Below are 16945 nucleotides of genomic sequence, written 5' to 3'. Positions count from 1 at the left end.
CTCCTCTAGACTTCACAGCCTCACTTGAATTGGGACCTCCTCTAGCCTGGCCATGTGCCTGCCTAGCCACCTTCTTTCAACCTGGGTCCTGTTTATGGGTGAGTAAACTGTTGCCTGATGCTAGTTGGTGTGATGGGGACATGCAGGACAAGCCAACAGGGCTGCAGATTGCCCACCTAAATCTTATCTCCCTGTCCTAGAGGAGAGGCCACAGGACATCATAGGTGACCATCTCCCTGTCTCTCTGAGCCGTTGCCTGCTGTTCCCATTGTAGAACTTGTACAAGTCCCTTGGTCATCTATCCATCAGTGTGTCTTCCTTTTTTCTTTTTTTCCCCCCTTTTTCTTTTTCTCTTTTGGTTTTCCAAGGTAGGGTTTCTCTGTATAGTCTTCGCTGTCCCGGAACTAGCTCTGTAGACCAGGCTGGACTCGAACTTAGAGAACTGCCTGCCTCTACCTCCCAAGTGCTGAGATTAAAGGCATGTGCCAACATCACCTGGCTCTATGTGTCTGCTTGTGGGGTGAGGGGTGGGGACGACCCTACTGGTTACCTTCTAGTTCCTGGTCATATGGCTCCTTCTTCTTAAGACCCTTTTTCCTGTCCCTGGCATGCAGGGGCTCTGTGGGGCTAGGGAGGTGGGAAGGCGTTCTGTTGACTTTCAGTGTAGATCCCCTGTGGCGGTTCTTGGTAGATGTCATGGTTCCTCTCTATATAATCTTATAGGGCTGAACTCCAAAGTCAGTTGACAAATATCCTGGCCTATTCAGGTCTGGGGTTTCTCTGGATATAGAATTCATACTGTTCAAAATAGCCAATCAGGGCTGGCAAGATGGCTCAAAAGGTAAAGGCATTTGTTGCAAAGCGTAATGGCATTTATCCAGTCCCTAGGTTCCACAGTGGAAGGAAATAGAAGATTCCCACCTCAGCTGTCCTCTGACCTTAACGCCTGTTGCACTACACATATATGTACACAAATAGGCACTCACCTTGCCCTCTGCTTACCTGGCCCCACAGTTACCCTGCCAGCTGCACAGTCGCTAGGCAAGACCCAGGTCCCCAACCACTGCAGAAGCCCCATCAAAGCTGTATGCAACTTTGTGTGTGACTGTGGAGACTGTTCAGACGAAACTCAGTGTGGTGAGCTGGGCCGGTGGGCGTGTCAGGGAGTGGTGGTATAAAAGGCAGACCCATGACCCCTAACCCACTCTCATAGGTTTCCATGGAGCCTCAACTATCCCAAGCACCTCCTTCACCTGCAACTTTGAGCAGGACTCCTGTGGCTGGCAGGACATCAGCACCTCAGGCTATCGATGGCTTCGAGACCGGGCAGGGGCAGTGCTGCATGGTCCTGGGCCTCATTCTGACCATACACATGGCACTGACTTGGGTAAGGCCTAGGGAATCCATGTCCACTCACCCCCTCCCTTCTAACTTGGTTTCTTGTCTGGTCTCCTAACCTCTGACCCTGGACCAGGCTGGTATATGGCTGTGGGAACCCACAGTGGGAAGGAGCCATCTACTGCGACTCTGCGCTCTCCTGTCATGCGTGAGGCAGCCCCTACCTGTGAAATGAGGCTCTGGTACCACATTGCCTCTAGAGGTACATGCTCTGGATCCCTGAGGCCCAAAGCTGAGTAGCTCTAGGAGAAGGCTGGGTGAAGAAAAAGTAGCTAGAGAAACAGGAGGATGCTCCAAAATGAGGGCCAAGGTACAGCTGGTAGACTGGAGGGAGACACCAAGGGGCTGAAGATGCCTCAGGACCACTCAAAATACTACAGATGTCGCTGAGCTGCGGCTGGACCTGACCCATGGTGTGGAGACACTGACTCTATGGCAGACCTCAGGACCCTGGGGCCCTGGCTGGCAGGAGCTGGCAGTGAACACTGGCCGCATCCAGGGTGACTTCAAAGTAAGCAGGATGGCCTGCCAGGCTGGGCACTATGGTGAAGGTTTTGGTCCTAAGGACCATTCCTCTCTCCAGGTGACATTTTCTGCCACCCGAAATGCCACACACAGGGGCGCTGTGGCCTTGGATGATGTGGAGTTCCGGGACTGTGGGCTACCCAGTAAGGCTGCACACGATCCTGTCCAAACCTGGGAGACCCCCTTTTGCCCACCTTCCTGAACACAACACCTCCCCCCACCTTATCCCACCCCCTGAATCCTGGGGCCAAAGAGAATGAGAGTGTGTTAACTATTTCCCACCCCAGTCCCTCAGGCCAGGTGCCCCCTGGGGCACCACCACTGCCAGAACAAGGCTTGTGTGGAGCCCCACCAGCTCTGTGATGGTGAAGACAACTGTGGAGACAGATCTGATGAAGACCCACTCATCTGCAGTGAGGCTGGGGCCATCTAGGGCCGGGCAGGGTGAGGGATTACAGAATGAAAATGGTAGACTAAACCTTGACCTCTGAGTCCTTCAATCTGGGTGGGGCAGCCACTGTTTCCCTGGAAACAGGGCCATCTGACTGCAGAAAGCCCTGCTCAGTGGCCCTGAGAGTTCTCCCCCACCCCACCCCCAATCCTTAGGCCACCACATGGCCACTGACTTTGAGACAGGCCTGGGACCGTGGAACCAGTTAGAGGGCTGGACCCGGAACCACAGTGCTGGCAGCATGGTGAGCCCTGCCTGGCCCCACCGAGATCACAGCCTCAACAGTGCATACGGTGAGGTCTCCAAGGGGCCCTGGCCATGGCCTTTTCCACCCAGCTTCTTGCAATGACCCTGGACCATATTTGGCCTCTCATAGGCTTCTTCCTCGTCTCTATGGCCAAGCCTGGCACCACTGCTGTCCTCTACAGCCCTGAGTTCAAAGGCTCAGTCTCCTACAACTGCACGGTGAGATGGATGTGTCAGAAAATGAGATACACTGAGTTGCCTTTTCTGACTCTCTAGATGCCAGAGACCCCTCACAGCCTGAGATTTCTTCTGTTCCAGTTCACCTTCTATTACTACCTGCACGGGTCTGAGGCCAGCCACTTCCAGCTGTTCCTGCAGGCACAGGGGCTCAACACCCCCCAGGCCCCTGTTCTACTGAGAAGCCGCCATGGAGAACTGGGGACAGCCTGGGTCAGAGACCGGGTTGACATTCAAAGTGCCCATCCATTTCGGGTGAGGCTAGTCAGGCATTGATTGAGATCTGGGGGTGGAATCCAGGGTCCAGGGAGTCTGGCCTAGAGCACACACAGGAGAACACTAGGGATTCTTTAGTCACTCCTGAAGACTGCTCAGTGGGAGAGGCTCAGAGTGTTGGGAAATTTATGAAGTATAGCAGTAAACAGATGGGGAGGGTACCAGAGAGACGACAGGACAGAATAGTCCTTGGTCCTTGCTGAGCCCTCCCTGCCCTCAGATCCTTCTAGCCGGGGAGACGGGTCCAGGAGGCGTCGTGGGCCTAGACGACCTTATCATGTCCAGCCACTGCATGCTTGTTCCAGGTGAGCTGCCCAAGGCCTTGCCCTGGCTTGCCCAGGAGGTGCAAGGCCATCACCCACTCTGACCTGACTTCAATTCTATTGTAGCTATGTCCACCCTGCAGTCATCACTTTCTGGACCTGTGCCATTAGCCCTCTATCCCCAGACATCCATCAAGCTGCCCCAGCAGACCTGTGAGCCCGGACATCTCTCCTGTGGTGACCTGTGTGTGCCCCCCGAGCAGCTGTGTGATTTCCAGAAGCACTGTGCAGAGGGCGAGGATGAACACAAGTGTGGTGAGGCCAGTCAGAGCCTGCATGGCTCCACACGTTTAGGGAGCCCAGGCAGGCCAGAGAATGCAACACTGCTGGGCTTTCAGAGCAGGCTATTGTTGTTACAGGCACCACAGACTTTGAGTCCGCCTCTGCTGGGGGCTGGGAGGACATCAGTGTAGGAAAGCTGCAGTGGCAATGGGTTGAAGCCCAGAAGAGCAAGCCTGCTGGGGATGCTCCTGGTGAGGCCCGCACTTCCCCACAGGAGCCCCTCCTCAGAGCGTTTGTAAATTACAGACACCTGAGCAGTGACGGGGTACCCTGCTCTTCCCACAGGGCACTTCCTATCTCTGCAGAAGGCCTGGGGGCAGCTAAGATCTGAGGCCCGGGCTCTCACACCTGCTCTGGGCCCCTCTGGCCCTCACTGTGAACTCCACATGGCTTACTATTTTCAAAGTCACCCCCAAGGTATTACATGTCCCTGGTCCCATTCAGTCCCCAGAAGCCTCCTGCATGGCAGACAGGATCTTAGGATGACCCACCCCCACCCATACTAATTCCCTTCATCAGGCTTCTTGGCACTGGTTGTGGTGGAGAATGGCTTCCGGGAGCTGCTGTGGCAAGCCCCAGGCGGCAGCAGCGGGAGCTGGACAGTAGAGAAGATTATTCTCGGGGCACGGCACAGGCCGTTCCAGGTGAGGCTGGCAGTCCAAGATGGGAAATCTGTACTGAGCTAGCCCCTAACTGACAGTCTTTCTCCCCTATCTGCCTAAAGCTGGAGTTTGTCAGTCTGGTGGACTTGGATGGCCCTGGCCAGCAGGGGGCTGGGGTGGATAATGTGACTCTGAGAGACTGCAACCCCATGGTGACCACTGAAAGTGACCAAGGTTTCTCCTGCCCATCTCCCATCCCTACCCAGGAGCTACTTACTACCTAGCCCACCTCTAACCCTGTCTTAGGACAGCTGGGAAGGGGGCAGATAGCAGTGCTGACCTCACCCCCCTCAACCCCCCACCCCCCCAGAGCTCTCCTGTAACTTTGAACGGGACTCCTGCAGCTGGCACACAGGCCACCTCACAGATGCCCACTGGCACCGTATAAAAAGCCATGGCTCTCAGCTTGACCACACGACTGGCCAAGGTAGGGGAGTCTCTTCGGCCTGGGAGGGGTCAACCTGAGAGTCTTTCTGTAGCTGTTTTCCTTCCCTGAAGGCTTCTTCATGTTCCTGGACCCCACGGACCCACCTGCTCGAGGTCAAGGTGCCCTGCTGCTCACAAGACCTCAGGTGCCAGTTGTCCTCAAGGAATGTCTCAGCTTCTGGTACCGCCTGTATGGGCCCCAGATTGGTGAGAGCCTCAGCTGTCAGAGCCTCTGTTCAAATTCTGGTGCCCACTGCAGCCCGAGGCAGCAGGAGTTGGGGGCTGGTCCTGTCTAAACTTCACTTCTTTGCAGGGACACTGTGCCTGGCCATGAGGAGGGAGGGGGAGGAAGACATACTACTGTGGTCCCGGTCGGGAACCCATGGCAACCGCTGGCACCAGGCTTGGGTCACTCTTCATCACCAGCCAGAGGCCAGCACCAAGTACCAGGTAAGGGCAAGCTTAGCACTTGGTAACCTTGTAGGGTCGCCCCACCACCACCACTACCCCCCCTTCCAATTACCACTCTCCACCCTCAGCTGCTGTTTGAAGGCCTCCGGAATGGGTACCATGGCACAATGGCCCTGGATGATATAGCTGTGCGGCCTGGCCCCTGCTGGGCCCCTAAGAGCTGTTCCTTTGAAGACTCTGACTGTGGCTTCTCCCCAGGGGGCTGGGGTCTGTGGACGCACCAGAGTAATGCCTCAGGCCTTGCTTCTTGGGGTCCTTGGATAGACCATACCACAGGGACAGCCCAAGGTACTTTGTATGGCAAACAGGGGTGGGGGTAGGTTGTTAAGAGGGCTAACCAGGGCAAGGCAAGCTGATGCTGGTCTCTCTTCCCCAAGGGCACTACATGGTGGTGGACACCAGCCCAAATGTACTGCCCAAGGGTCACGTGGCCTCTCTGACTTCAGAGGTACACCAGCCCCTGTCCCAGCCTGCCTGTCTGACCTTCTGGTACCACATGAGCTTCCCCAATCCAGGTGAGGAGCTATAGAAAAGGGAAGGACTCCTGTCCAGGCCTGGGAGCTACCAAGGCAGTGAATCTAGCTGGTTCTTGGTGTTTAGGCACCTTGAGGGTCCACGTGGAAGAGAGCACAAGGCGTCAAGAGCTCAGCATCAGTGCCCATGGTAGATCTGCCTGGCGCCTGGGCAGCGTCAATGTGCAGGCTGAGCAAGCCTGGAAGGTGAGTACCTGAGCGGAAAAGAGGAGAGCCACCTTACTTTCCAAGGGTTGCCAGGACCTGCCTGCAGGATCTGTGTGGCTCTGTATCCTATAGGTAGTGTTTGAGGCTGTGGCTGCTGGTGTAGAATATTCCTACATGGCTCTAGATGACATTTCCCTCCAAGATGGGCCCTGTCCTCAGCCAGGTGAGCAGCTTGCTATAGCCTGAGTAGCACTATATCTATACCAAAACTCTGACTTCCACCTAGCCCTGCCTGGGAGTAGTGCTACTCACTGAGGCAGCTATGCTCACCTGCCAATTCCTTGCAGGGTCCTGTGACTTTGAATCTGGCCTGTGTGGGTGGAGCCACCTGCCCTGGCCCAGCCTGGGCGGGTACAGCTGGGACTGGAGTAGTGGAGCCACCCCATCCCGCTACCCCCAGCCTTCAGTGGACCATACCCTGGGCACAGAAGCAGGTGTGCATTGGCTGGAGCAGGGCATGGGCTGGTACCATCTCACAGAACTGAGCAGTGCTCACTCAATTTCCTTCAAGCTAGAGATACAGATGCATCTCACCCTCTCATTTCCAGGCCATTTTGCTTTCTTTGAAACCAGCGTGCTAGGTCCTGGGGGCCAGGCAGCCTGGCTGCGCAGTGAGCCACTGCCAGCAACGACAGCCTCATGCCTCCGCTTCTGGTACTACATGGGCTTTCCTGAGCATTTCTGTGAGTGGCTGGGCCCTGGGTATAGGGGAACAGGGGCTCAGGTTAGGCACAAAGGCATCTTCAGGAACCTGACCTGCCTTGGTCCTTACTCTCAGACAAGGGTGAGTTGAGAGTGCTCCTGAGCAGTGCCCGAGGCCAGCTAGCTGTGTGGTACCAGGGTGGGTACTTGCGGGACCAGTGGCTGCAAGTCCAGATTGAAGTGTCCAACTCTGAGGAGTTCCAGGTGAGGTTCCAGGTGAGCTGTCCTCCCTTCCCTCTCGTCTGTACCTCCAGATACTCAGATTTTCCCTTCTCTGTCAGATTGTTTTTGAAGCCACTCTGGGTGGCCAGCCAGCTCTGGGGCCCATTGCCCTAGATGATGTGGAGTACCTGGCTGGACAACACTGCGAGCAGCCTTCACCTAGCCAGGGTAAGTACTGGACTCCAGCATGGCCAGACTTGCCCTGACCCTGCCAGGCTTAGGTTGGCGGTCCAGATAGCTGGAAGTACGCTGTGCCCTGCTCGAGAGACCAGCGGAACCAAGCCTGGATTCTGTGCTCTCCCCACTATGCCTCATGGGCTGAACATGGGGGCTGTATCAGCTTTTACTGTCTCCTCCTGGGTAAGAACTATCTCAAAGGAACTGCCAGGTTAAGCCAGAAACCCCAGTGGGTGTGGCAGTCACTGGCTACCATCATGTATGCCCAGAGGAAGAGGTAGAACAGGTCTGCCGAATTGTGCATACAGATCAACAAGAATCCTGGAGCCAGCAAGCACTGCAGGAGTCAGGCAGCCCCAGGCTCACTCCTTGACAGTAATCCTGGGATCAGAACCTGACAAAAGAACTGGGAGCTATGTGGAGGTTCAGATGGCCCTCTTTGTCCTCAGGTGAAGTGGCAGCACCTGTGTCTGTGCCAGTTGCCGTTGGAGGGGCCCTCCTCTTTTTCATGTTCCTGGTGCTCATGGGCCTGGGGGGCTGGCATTGGCTGCAGAAGCAGCACTGCCCCGGCCAGAGGAGTACAGATGCAGCAGCCTCTGGCTTTGACAATATCCTCTTCAATGCGGTAGGAACCACCAAATGTGGGCACATGGGAGATCCTGCCTCCATGTTTAATGAGGGGAAAGCAATAGTGGGCCAGGACGCAGGAAGAGACACCGCGTCCCATCCTGTCAGAGACACACTGCCTTTCAACAGCAGCTGTCCAATATTCCTTCCTTCTTCCTAGGATCACGTTACCCTCCCAGAATCAATCACCAGCAACCCACAGAGCCCGGCAGACCTGGCCTGACATGGCATCTCTCGCAGCATCTAACCCTCACAAGCACCTGACTGTCTGCATGTGGGCCTGGATGTCGGGACCGAGTCATATTTATCTTCGCCAGCTCTTTCTCTATCTGGTGTCTTTGCCCTCCTGTGTGATGGAGAAGGGTAGAGGGGTCCTTGTACCAAGAATAAATGCTCTACACAGTGAGGGCAACCCAGATATTCAGGCTGCACTCTATACATGTATTATGTACCTGGCAGGGTATATTGTAGCTGGCCTATAGGACTCTAAGAACCCACCACCCATGCCAGCAAGGAATGGCCTCTGCTTCTAACTTACCAGGCGGTTCTGTACCCAGTGAGGATAAAGCTACCCCACAAATGGGGGTCTTGGAAGTATAAAAGCAACTGGATATGGTACCATGAAACTGGTCTGGAAAGGAGAAACGTTACCGGCCCAGATAAAGGCCTGAACAACCCTAGGGCTGCAGATGGTGACCTGAGGTCACTGGGTGTGGCCATCCCCCTTCGGAGCAGGGCGCCAGAAGGCAAACTGCACTTCGGCCTTCGGACAAAAGCTTTACGAACAGATCTGGTGCTGTTACACCCAGTCAGGGGCCTGATGACGTGAGGGTGACACATCTGAACCGGAAACGGCTCCCTCCACGTGATGCCTCAGCTGTGGCTTCACTGAGGACTGGGGGCCCTCCGAGGGCTGTCCTCGGGGAGAGTGGACAACCAGACGATCCCTTCCTACACCAAGGAAACCTGTCCTCACCAAGGATACCATGTGTTTCAAGCTAGGCTCCTGCCTATCCAAAACTCAGCTGCATGGGAGGAGGCGGTGGGGCGTGGCCAGGAGCCACCCTGCATCTTCAGGCATTACAAGGCTGACTGATGCCCACTTCTCTGAGCAGACAGGGAAAGAACTTTCAAACTCTCGAGGTCCCTCTGGGGTAGTAGGTATCATGAAGGGAGCTCGTCTCCACCCTCCAAGCTGTGGTCAACGGTGAGGAGAGAAGACTTCAGAATGCTATGTATGTACTGCTCCTCTCCAGCAGAGCACAGGCTCTTAGATGGACAGGAGGCAAAGGTCGAGGGCATCCACACTCCTCCCAGGCCTCAACTTCCCTCTGCAACCATCTGTCCATCAGACAGAAGGTGCAGGTTCACACCCCTGCTGAGCGTCAGAAGGCAGGGAGGAAAAATCCAGGAGGCTATCACTTTACAAGGTTTGCTTTGTTTGACAGCAGTTATGGGTTGAGGGGGCACACAGGCCTGACCCCCCGTGTTCCGTTTGACCATGTGAGGAGACCCACGGCAGTGCTGGTGGTCCTGGGGGACCAGCCAGGAGAGCTCAGCCGGAACCACTGGCTTCGAGGCTTTGTGTTCATTTCGCCTTCGGCCCCTTCTCGATAGGCTTCCCGATGTCCTTCCCCCGGAGCTTGAGGCCTGAAACGAGCCAGCGAGATGCTGACCACTCTGCCGCTTCCTGCACCCACCCAACCTCCCTGCTCAGCTTGAGCCTTCCATCACCACTGTCCACTCCTCACGGGGCCTCCACACATACACACAAGGCTGCTTTCACATCTGACCTCAGAGTGTGGGCCAAGCATCTCAGAAAGGGTTGAGGGCCAGGCTGAGCACGGTGGCTCACGCCAGCAATCCCAGAGCTCAGGAGACTGAGGTAGGAAGGCTGATGTGAGTCTGAAGCCAGCCTGAGCTACAGTGAGTCTCTATATAAAAAAAATCTAAGCCAGACGTGGTGGCGCACGCCTTTAATCCCAGCACATAGGAGACAGAGGCAGGCAGATCTCCATGAGCTTGAGACCAGTCTGTCTACATAGTTGAGTTCCAGGACAGCCAAAAAGTAGGTAAGTATATAACAACAACAATAATAATAATAAGCCTAAAAAGATGAGAAGACAAACATCTTGTAATCTTGTCCCAGATCTGCAACACTGCATTAGACCTCCATGGAGGGGCACACAGAAGTAAGCACCCTAGGTATCCTGAGAGCAGCGTGCTCTGGCTGGACGCTAGCTTCAGAAGACCCCAAGACACCATTTGCTTAGGGTTCTGGAGTCCCATCAACCATCAAACCCTTAGGAGGGACTCTGGTGGTATGGCCTCAAGAGGACGAGGGCCTGCCATCTCAGCCCTCACCACCCCTTACAGAAGGGCAATGCTTTGCCCAAACCTGCTAGGGAAGACACTCACCGATGGCTCTCTCAATTTTGCCCAAAACCTGGTTATTCGGAATGGCCCGTCCACTTTCATAGTCTGCGATGACTTGCGGCTTCTCATTGATTTTCTGAAGAAAAGATGCACCTTAGCCATACTAACTCAATGAGATGGGCTGCAGAAGCCAGGGGAGGTGCCCACAGGCAACCACCTTTGGGGTCTTTGGTAGCCCCATACAGACAGGTCTTGTGCAAGAGAGAGCTTCTCTGACCTGGCTTTCCCAGAGGATTTGGGGAGTGCTAGGGTAAGGTCCCAAAGCTACCATGCAGTGAGCCCACCTTCCCTATCCTGTCTAGTCACCTGTCACCTGTGCCCGCACCACAGCTGCCAAAGCCTCACCGTGGCCAGGTCCTTCTGGGTCAGGCCTTTGCTCTGCCGGCCCCGCTGGATCACTTTGCCCACCTCCAGGGTCACCCTGTCGTGATGCAGCTCCTCTGTCTCCCGGTCTAGCTTGGCTGTGTTTTTAGTGATGGAATGCTGCTTGTTCTGGCCAGCAGCCCCTGGAGGCAATGTGAGCAGAACAGAGCAATGATGGCTTGCAATCAGCACAGGGGAAAGATTTCAAATAGAAACCAGACTGACAGGCCAGGTCCAGTGGACTTCCCAGACCTCAGAGCCCTGAATCTGAATCTTCCCAGAGTGGTAGGAAGAAGGTAACAGTCCCCACTGACTTCACGCCACACAGAGCTGTGACAACAAGTCAAGAATATTTCCTGGCTGTCCAGTCTCTGCTCCTGACAGGTCCTCAGGGTACCACCCCAGGGCATCAGACCATATCATCAGACAAGCAATTCCCAGCACACCCTTGCTTTGCAAGTAGAAACTTGAGTACCTACATTTCTTGGATGTCTCCACATCTTCTCCTCGTCGCTGAGCCGCTAAGATGGCCTAGAAAACCAAAAAGTGGTTTTCAATCAAAATGAGCCTTGGGGGAGCACGGAGCACAATTTAAGCAGCTGTTTATGGATCATGTGGTGCTAACTCTACAAGCCTGCCACCCAATGCTAGGTAAAGCCAACCAAACTCACCGTAAGAGTGTCCCCTGCCTGGCTCTGGTTTTTACTTCCCGTGTTTTTGGCAAACACATGGTCATCTTTAGTTCAGACACATACCTGGGAATTTCCAGGTAATAAACAATTCATAATTTTAAAATGTGTGTATTTTCTGAAAAGCGTGATGCGATTTCATACTGTGCCCACTGTTTCACCTGAGACAGTGTCTAGTGTCTGTCCTCTGTCCAGTGCTGTCTCAGCAGTGTATGCTACCTGCCTCTTACTCATCCATCTGTCAACCTTTTTGGATCCCAGATAACTGCCAAGGCACCAAAACAGACTTTACGTTCGAGAAATCATGATGGAGGAGCCTGATGCTACATAATAAAGGCTTGGTGATTCGCATGGCTTCAGAATATCACTGAGATCATGTACCACTTCATACCATCCCTAAAAGAAGGGTGCATATAGGACCCCAGGAAACCACACTGGCACAACTCCTATTATAGGGTACTGTTACAGCTGTTCTTTTCAACCATTACTTATGACTGGCTTACATGAGTATTTGTCTGCATACAGCACCCATAGAGCCAGAAGCGGGTGTTGAGGTCCACCAGACCTGGAGTTACTGGCAGGTGTGAACTGCCATGTTGATGCTGGTACCTGACCTTGAGTCTGCAAGAACAGCAAGTATTCTTCACCACAGAGCCAACTCTCCAACCCTTATTACTATTTCTTACTGTGCCTAATTTATGAACTTCTTCATGGGTGGGTATATATGAGTAGGAAAACACACACTACATACAGGATCCAGCACAACTCAGTTTCAGGCATCGACTGAGCAGCCTCAGAATGTGTCCCCAAAGAAATAGGGGTACACTGTATACAAATATCTAGATAACATGCATTGAACTACTGCTGAAAGAACCAACTCACTTTTACACTAAGACAGGTGTGAGCTGGGTATGGTGGCACAGGACTGTGATCCTAGCCCTCAGAGGGCTGATTCAAGCCTTCTTAGTACTAGATACACTAGACCCAGAATTCAATATCGGAGCACGCGCACACACGCACACACAGTACAGGCGATCAGGTTCTTTATTGGAAACAGAGCTAGTTCTCTTCCAAACTCTGCTTCAAAGCAGAAAGGTGTGGAATGCTGCCCTGGCTTCCTTGGCCAGTACGGTTCCTAACGAGAGATGACACACCCCACAGTAGTCTCAGTAGTCTCCCTGGAAGCAGGACCACTAACGATGATGCCTGGGCCACAGTAACTGAGTATTAACATCCTGCTTCAGAGGAGTGGCACGTGAGCGTCTCTGTGTAATATGCTCAGACTTTCTACACACTTAAGGATGATTCCAAGTTCTCCTGAAAAGAGGACTGTGGACTTGGCTTTGACTATGGCAAATAACTCCAGCTCTGGTCAGGGAACCACAGCATCCAGGGCTCAGGGACACAGAGTACACCTATGGAGTGGACATCAGACCAGTGTCTCACACAGCCCTCTTTATACGCTGACATCGCCTGAGTGGAAGCCACCAGTGATGCCAGCACAGGCTGATACAAGGTAAGGGCAAAACCTTCAGGCAGGACTGCCCCTACCCTGGTTCCCAAGTTTCCTGCGCCTAATGCCCACGTTGCCCACCCCACATTTAGTGACCAGCCAGGTTCTCTGACCCACACTTGCACCTGTTCTGAACCCTGTTTCCATCTCCATCCAGGTCCCCACCCAGGCCTGTCCCAGTCCAGAGCCCAGGCCACATTCCCATCCCCCTGCTCCGACCTTTGCCCCAGCCTCGCGCAGGTCAGCTGCCCTCTACCCCAGTCTTTTCCCGTACTCCATCTCCAAGGAATACCTGTTGTACCCCAAGGTCCCCACCCTCGAAAGGTCCGTTCGGGTCCCCACCCACTGCCGGATTCCCCGACTCGGCCCAGCGACCGCAGAGCGCCGTGCGGCCCTGCAGCTTCCCGCCGCCCCCCGCTGGCTGAGCACCTGCTTAGACTTGGCCTGTGCGGCCGTGGGGCCCTTCTTGCGCAGCACCGTCACGGTGTCCCAGTCACTCTCGGCCATGGCGCGGCGGGGGCAGCGGTCCGTCCGGCGGCTCTGGCAGCTGCTCGAGACCCGGCGCGGCGACGCGACGTCCCTTCGTCGCCTCCCCGCTTCCGGCGCCAGAGCCTCGGTCCCGCCCCTGGTTCCCATTGGCCGGTGGTTCCAGGAGCCGGCACTTCCCGAGCTCTGCGGCCAATCCGCACCCGGCTAGTCTAGGGACCCGCGGGGGCTGCCCGCGGGCGGCGCGTGGAGGGCGACGCCTGATCGCCGCCACGGTTCCAGTCCCTGTGGCTGCGCAGAGCGGAGCGCCAGGGGTGGGAAGTGTGTGGGGACTGAAGGGAGCGGAGAGTGAGGGACCCTAAAGGAGAGAAGAGCGGAGAGGACATGGAGAGCAGATGGGAGGACCGAAGAAGAGAGTGGAGGATCCCGAGAAAAAAAGTGCAGAAGAGAGGAGAACCTTAGTAAAGAGTGGGGACCCGGAAGAGAGCTGGGGCGGAGAGGGAACACAGGTATCTGCGAGGGGAGTGTGGCACGGAGAAGGGGACCCTGGAGACCTACACGCACGCCATGCTAGCACAGGTGCCGTACAAGTGGGATCCTACTGATCCCAGCCGGTCTCCACCACCTTTTACTTCTGGAGAACCTGGGCCAGCGTCCCCCACACCAGTGGGTATACACCTGTCTCCCAGGCCACGCCCTAGGAGACCCCAGGATAGAATAGAGTTAGATAGAATCCAGGTTCTCTTGTGCTTGTAGCTTAGCATTATACCAGCACTTTGAAGTTCCTTTGGAGGTGCGCTCTGGGAGAGAAACAGCAGTTGGCAAATTTTGTGGGGCCAGAAACATGTGAACCATTGATGGCTTCTTTGGAATACATTGAAACAAAATTACTTTAAAAATAAACTCAGCCGCGAGGTGGTGGCACACGTCTTTAATCCCAGCATTCAGAAGGCAGAGGCAGAAGAATCTTTGGGTACGAGGTCAGCCTAGTCTACCAAACGAGCTCCAGGACAGCCAAGGGTACATAGAGAAACTATGTCTCAAAAAACAAACAAAAACACCCTATAAATACAAAAATACACACACACAAAAGGAGCCTGGAGAGATTCTCTCTCCAGGAACTGCTCTTCCAGAGGTCCTGAGGGTCCTGAGGTCCCAGAAACCACTTGGTGGTTCTTGACATCTGTATTGGAATACTATGCCTTCTGATGTGTCTGAAGACAGCTACCGTGTACTCATATACATTAAATTAATAATAATAATAATAATAATAATAATAAAGTAAATTACTTCTGCAACACCAGTATTTGCCAGGTGGAGATATGAGGATCAGAAGGTCAAGGTTATCTTTAGCTACAAAGCAAGTTTGAGACCTTCCAGGGCTACATGAAACCCTGCTTGGGGAGGAAAACAAAATGATTATAGAGGGGCATAGTGGCTAAGAGCATTTGCTGCTCTTGCAGAGGAGCTGAGAACAACAGGGTGTAACTCTTAACTCCAGTGGCATTGATTCCCTCTTCTGGCCTCTCAGGGCACTAGGCACACAGTTGGTGTACAGACACATCTAAAGGCAAAATGCCCATACACTTAAAACAAGATGGAATACACACCACACACACACATACATGGTGGTGGTGGTTTGTTTGTTTAAAGGCTCACTGTGTGGACTGGCCAGTCTGGAACTCATAAAGATCTGCCTGCTTCTACCTCCTGACTAGTGGGATTAAAAGCATGCACCTTCACTCTGGATACCAAAAAATAAAATAAAATAAAAAATTTTTTAAATCACACTTTAATTTTTTTTAATTAAAAAATGGGGTGACGGCTTTGCAGTAAAAAGCACCGACTGCTCTTCCAGAAGACTTGAGTTTAATTCCCAGCACCTACAAGGTGGCTCCCAGCCATCTATAATTCACCTCAGGGGCTCAGATGCCTTCTGGCCTCCACAGATGTGGAACACATGCTGTGCATAGATTTACATGCAGACCAAATAGCCATAAATAGAAAATAAAAGGTTTAAAATCTGTGGGGGTTTTGTTTTGTTTTGTTTTGTTTTGAGACAGGGTCTCAGTATGTAACTTTTGCTGGCTTGAATTTGATATGTAGTCCAGGCTGGCCTAAAAGATCACAGGGAGCCACCTGCCTCTGCCTCCCGAGGGCTGGAATTAAAGGTGTGCACCACCACTCCTGGCTAAAAAATTTTAAAATAAATCTTAACAGTAAGTTACAGAAATACAGTTTTTTTTTCCCCTCCTGATGTGCATTTGTTTTCAATTTGGGGAGGGATGGTGTGTGTGGAAGTCAGAGGACAAGGTGGCACACACCTTTAATTTCTGCACTTGGGAAGCAGAGGCAGGTGGATCTCTCAGAGTCCCAGGTCAGCCAGAGATACACAGTGAGATCCTGTCTCAAAAAAAAAAAGTGGTGATAATATAAAATTGTATATTTATATAAAGTATATGCATATAAATATATATTCTATACATAGCATATAAGTATAAATTATATACTACATACTTATATAATTTATACTTATATAAATGATAAATATATATTTATAAATATAAAATTTATGAAGCCATATAAACTGTGTGCCTCTCTCTGCTTTTGCTTACTGTCTTCAGCTGTGTTCTCTGCCCTCTCATGAGCTTGGCAGAATTCTTTCCTAAGAGGATAACTCAGACATTTTCCAAGGGTTCATCCAGGTTTCTCCATCCTGAGAAAATTCAAGACATCTCACTGATGAGCTCAGTGGTAACAGGCACTACAGGGCTGACCCTGAGACAAGAGTTCTGATAAATACAATTGCGTCCGTGAATGGTAAAGGATCTTTTGGCTGCTCATTATGGAGCTCAGTCTGGCCTGGAACTCAGCTCCTTTCTCAGCCCCCTGGAAACCCAGGTGAGTGGCTGGCTGGTAGGAGTGTTTCTTTTCTTTTCTTTTAAATGTTGTATTTATTTTGTGTGTGCATCCATGTGTGGGTGGAGGGCTTCCCAGGAGTAGTGAGACACACTTGAGAGGACAACTTCTGAGAATCAGTCTTCTTCTGCCATGTGGGTCATGGAGAAAGGCCTCAGGTCGGCAGGCTGGGCAGCGAGTGCTTTGGCCCTCAGAACCACCTCAACAGCCTGAGCGTTTTAACTCTACTCAGATGGGGCTTGCGGGAGGGATCAATTCTTTTTCATTTTTGTACCTTGAATGATTGTTTGGAAAAGACTCCTGGTGAGTTCTGCATCTTTTGAAACTGTCTCTGCAAAGTGGTATTCTGAAGTGCTGCACTGGTACCCCCATCATCCCAGTGGGGACAGAGCTTGATCTTAGGGATGATAAGGACACAACTGAGAAGCTGAAGGACAAGAAGCTGATTCCCATCACCTACCCGCAGGAGCTAGCCATGGCAAAGAGATCTGTGCTGTCAAATACCTTCATCACTGTCATCACTCACACAATGAGGCCTCCAGCCAGTGTTTGGATGAAGCTATCCTAGGGGTTGTGGTAAATGTCTGAGCCCCTTGTTCTTGGCCCTGTCCTTGAACCTTTTTACCAATGCCCTGTTCAAAAACATCAGAGCCTTTGCATTTGATGTTAAGTTTGTTACAGATTTTTTTTTTTTTTTTTTTTTTTTTTTTTTTTGTTAGTACGCTGTAGCTGTGATCAGTCATGTCAGAACAACAGCCAGGCCCACAGTACAAA

The 16945-nt window shown here is 52.8% G+C and overlaps 2 protein-coding genes across 2 annotated transcripts; one reads left to right on the top strand and one right to left on the bottom strand.

The window, feature by feature from the left end:
* The first annotated feature begins 657 nt into the window (after window positions 1–657).
* On the top strand, window positions 658–8266 carry Mamdc4 (MAM domain containing 4). Its single transcript, XM_029474385.1, has 28 exons — window positions 658–1137; window positions 1214–1387; window positions 1475–1600; window positions 1779–1909; window positions 1982–2066; window positions 2211–2336; window positions 2530–2667; window positions 2751–2839; window positions 2939–3112; window positions 3354–3438; window positions 3523–3711; window positions 3816–3929; window positions 4024–4155; window positions 4258–4382; window positions 4463–4574; window positions 4711–4827; window positions 4899–5033; window positions 5140–5276; window positions 5366–5585; window positions 5675–5812; window positions 5898–6016; window positions 6110–6200; window positions 6325–6471; window positions 6586–6720; window positions 6816–6943; window positions 7021–7129; window positions 7588–7763; window positions 7926–8266. The coding sequence occupies exons 1-28, from the start codon at window positions 867–869 to the stop codon at window positions 7986–7988; spliced, it is 3786 nt and encodes a 1261-aa protein (XP_029330245.1). The 5' UTR covers window positions 658–866; the 3' UTR covers window positions 7989–8266.
* Window positions 8267–9183: 917 nt separating this feature from the next.
* On the bottom strand, window positions 9184–13384 carry Edf1 (endothelial differentiation related factor 1). The gene is made up of 5 exons (XM_021154852.2): window positions 13196–13384; window positions 11044–11095; window positions 10547–10707; window positions 10184–10277; window positions 9184–9415 (listed from the first exon to the last, which is right to left on the bottom strand). The coding sequence occupies exons 1-5, from the start codon at window positions 13271–13273 to the stop codon at window positions 9354–9356; spliced, it is 447 nt and encodes a 148-aa protein (XP_021010511.1). The 5' UTR covers window positions 13274–13384; the 3' UTR covers window positions 9184–9353.
* Window positions 13385–16945: the final 3561 nt, after the last annotated feature.

The sequence above is a fragment of the Mus caroli genome, chromosome 2, assembly GCF_900094665.2.
Source record: "Mus caroli chromosome 2, CAROLI_EIJ_v1.1, whole genome shotgun sequence".
Lineage (NCBI taxonomy): Eukaryota > Metazoa > Chordata > Mammalia > Rodentia > Muridae > Mus > Mus caroli.
The sequence above is the reverse complement of the archived record's forward strand: the minus strand, read 5'-3'. Positions and strand labels throughout refer to the sequence as shown.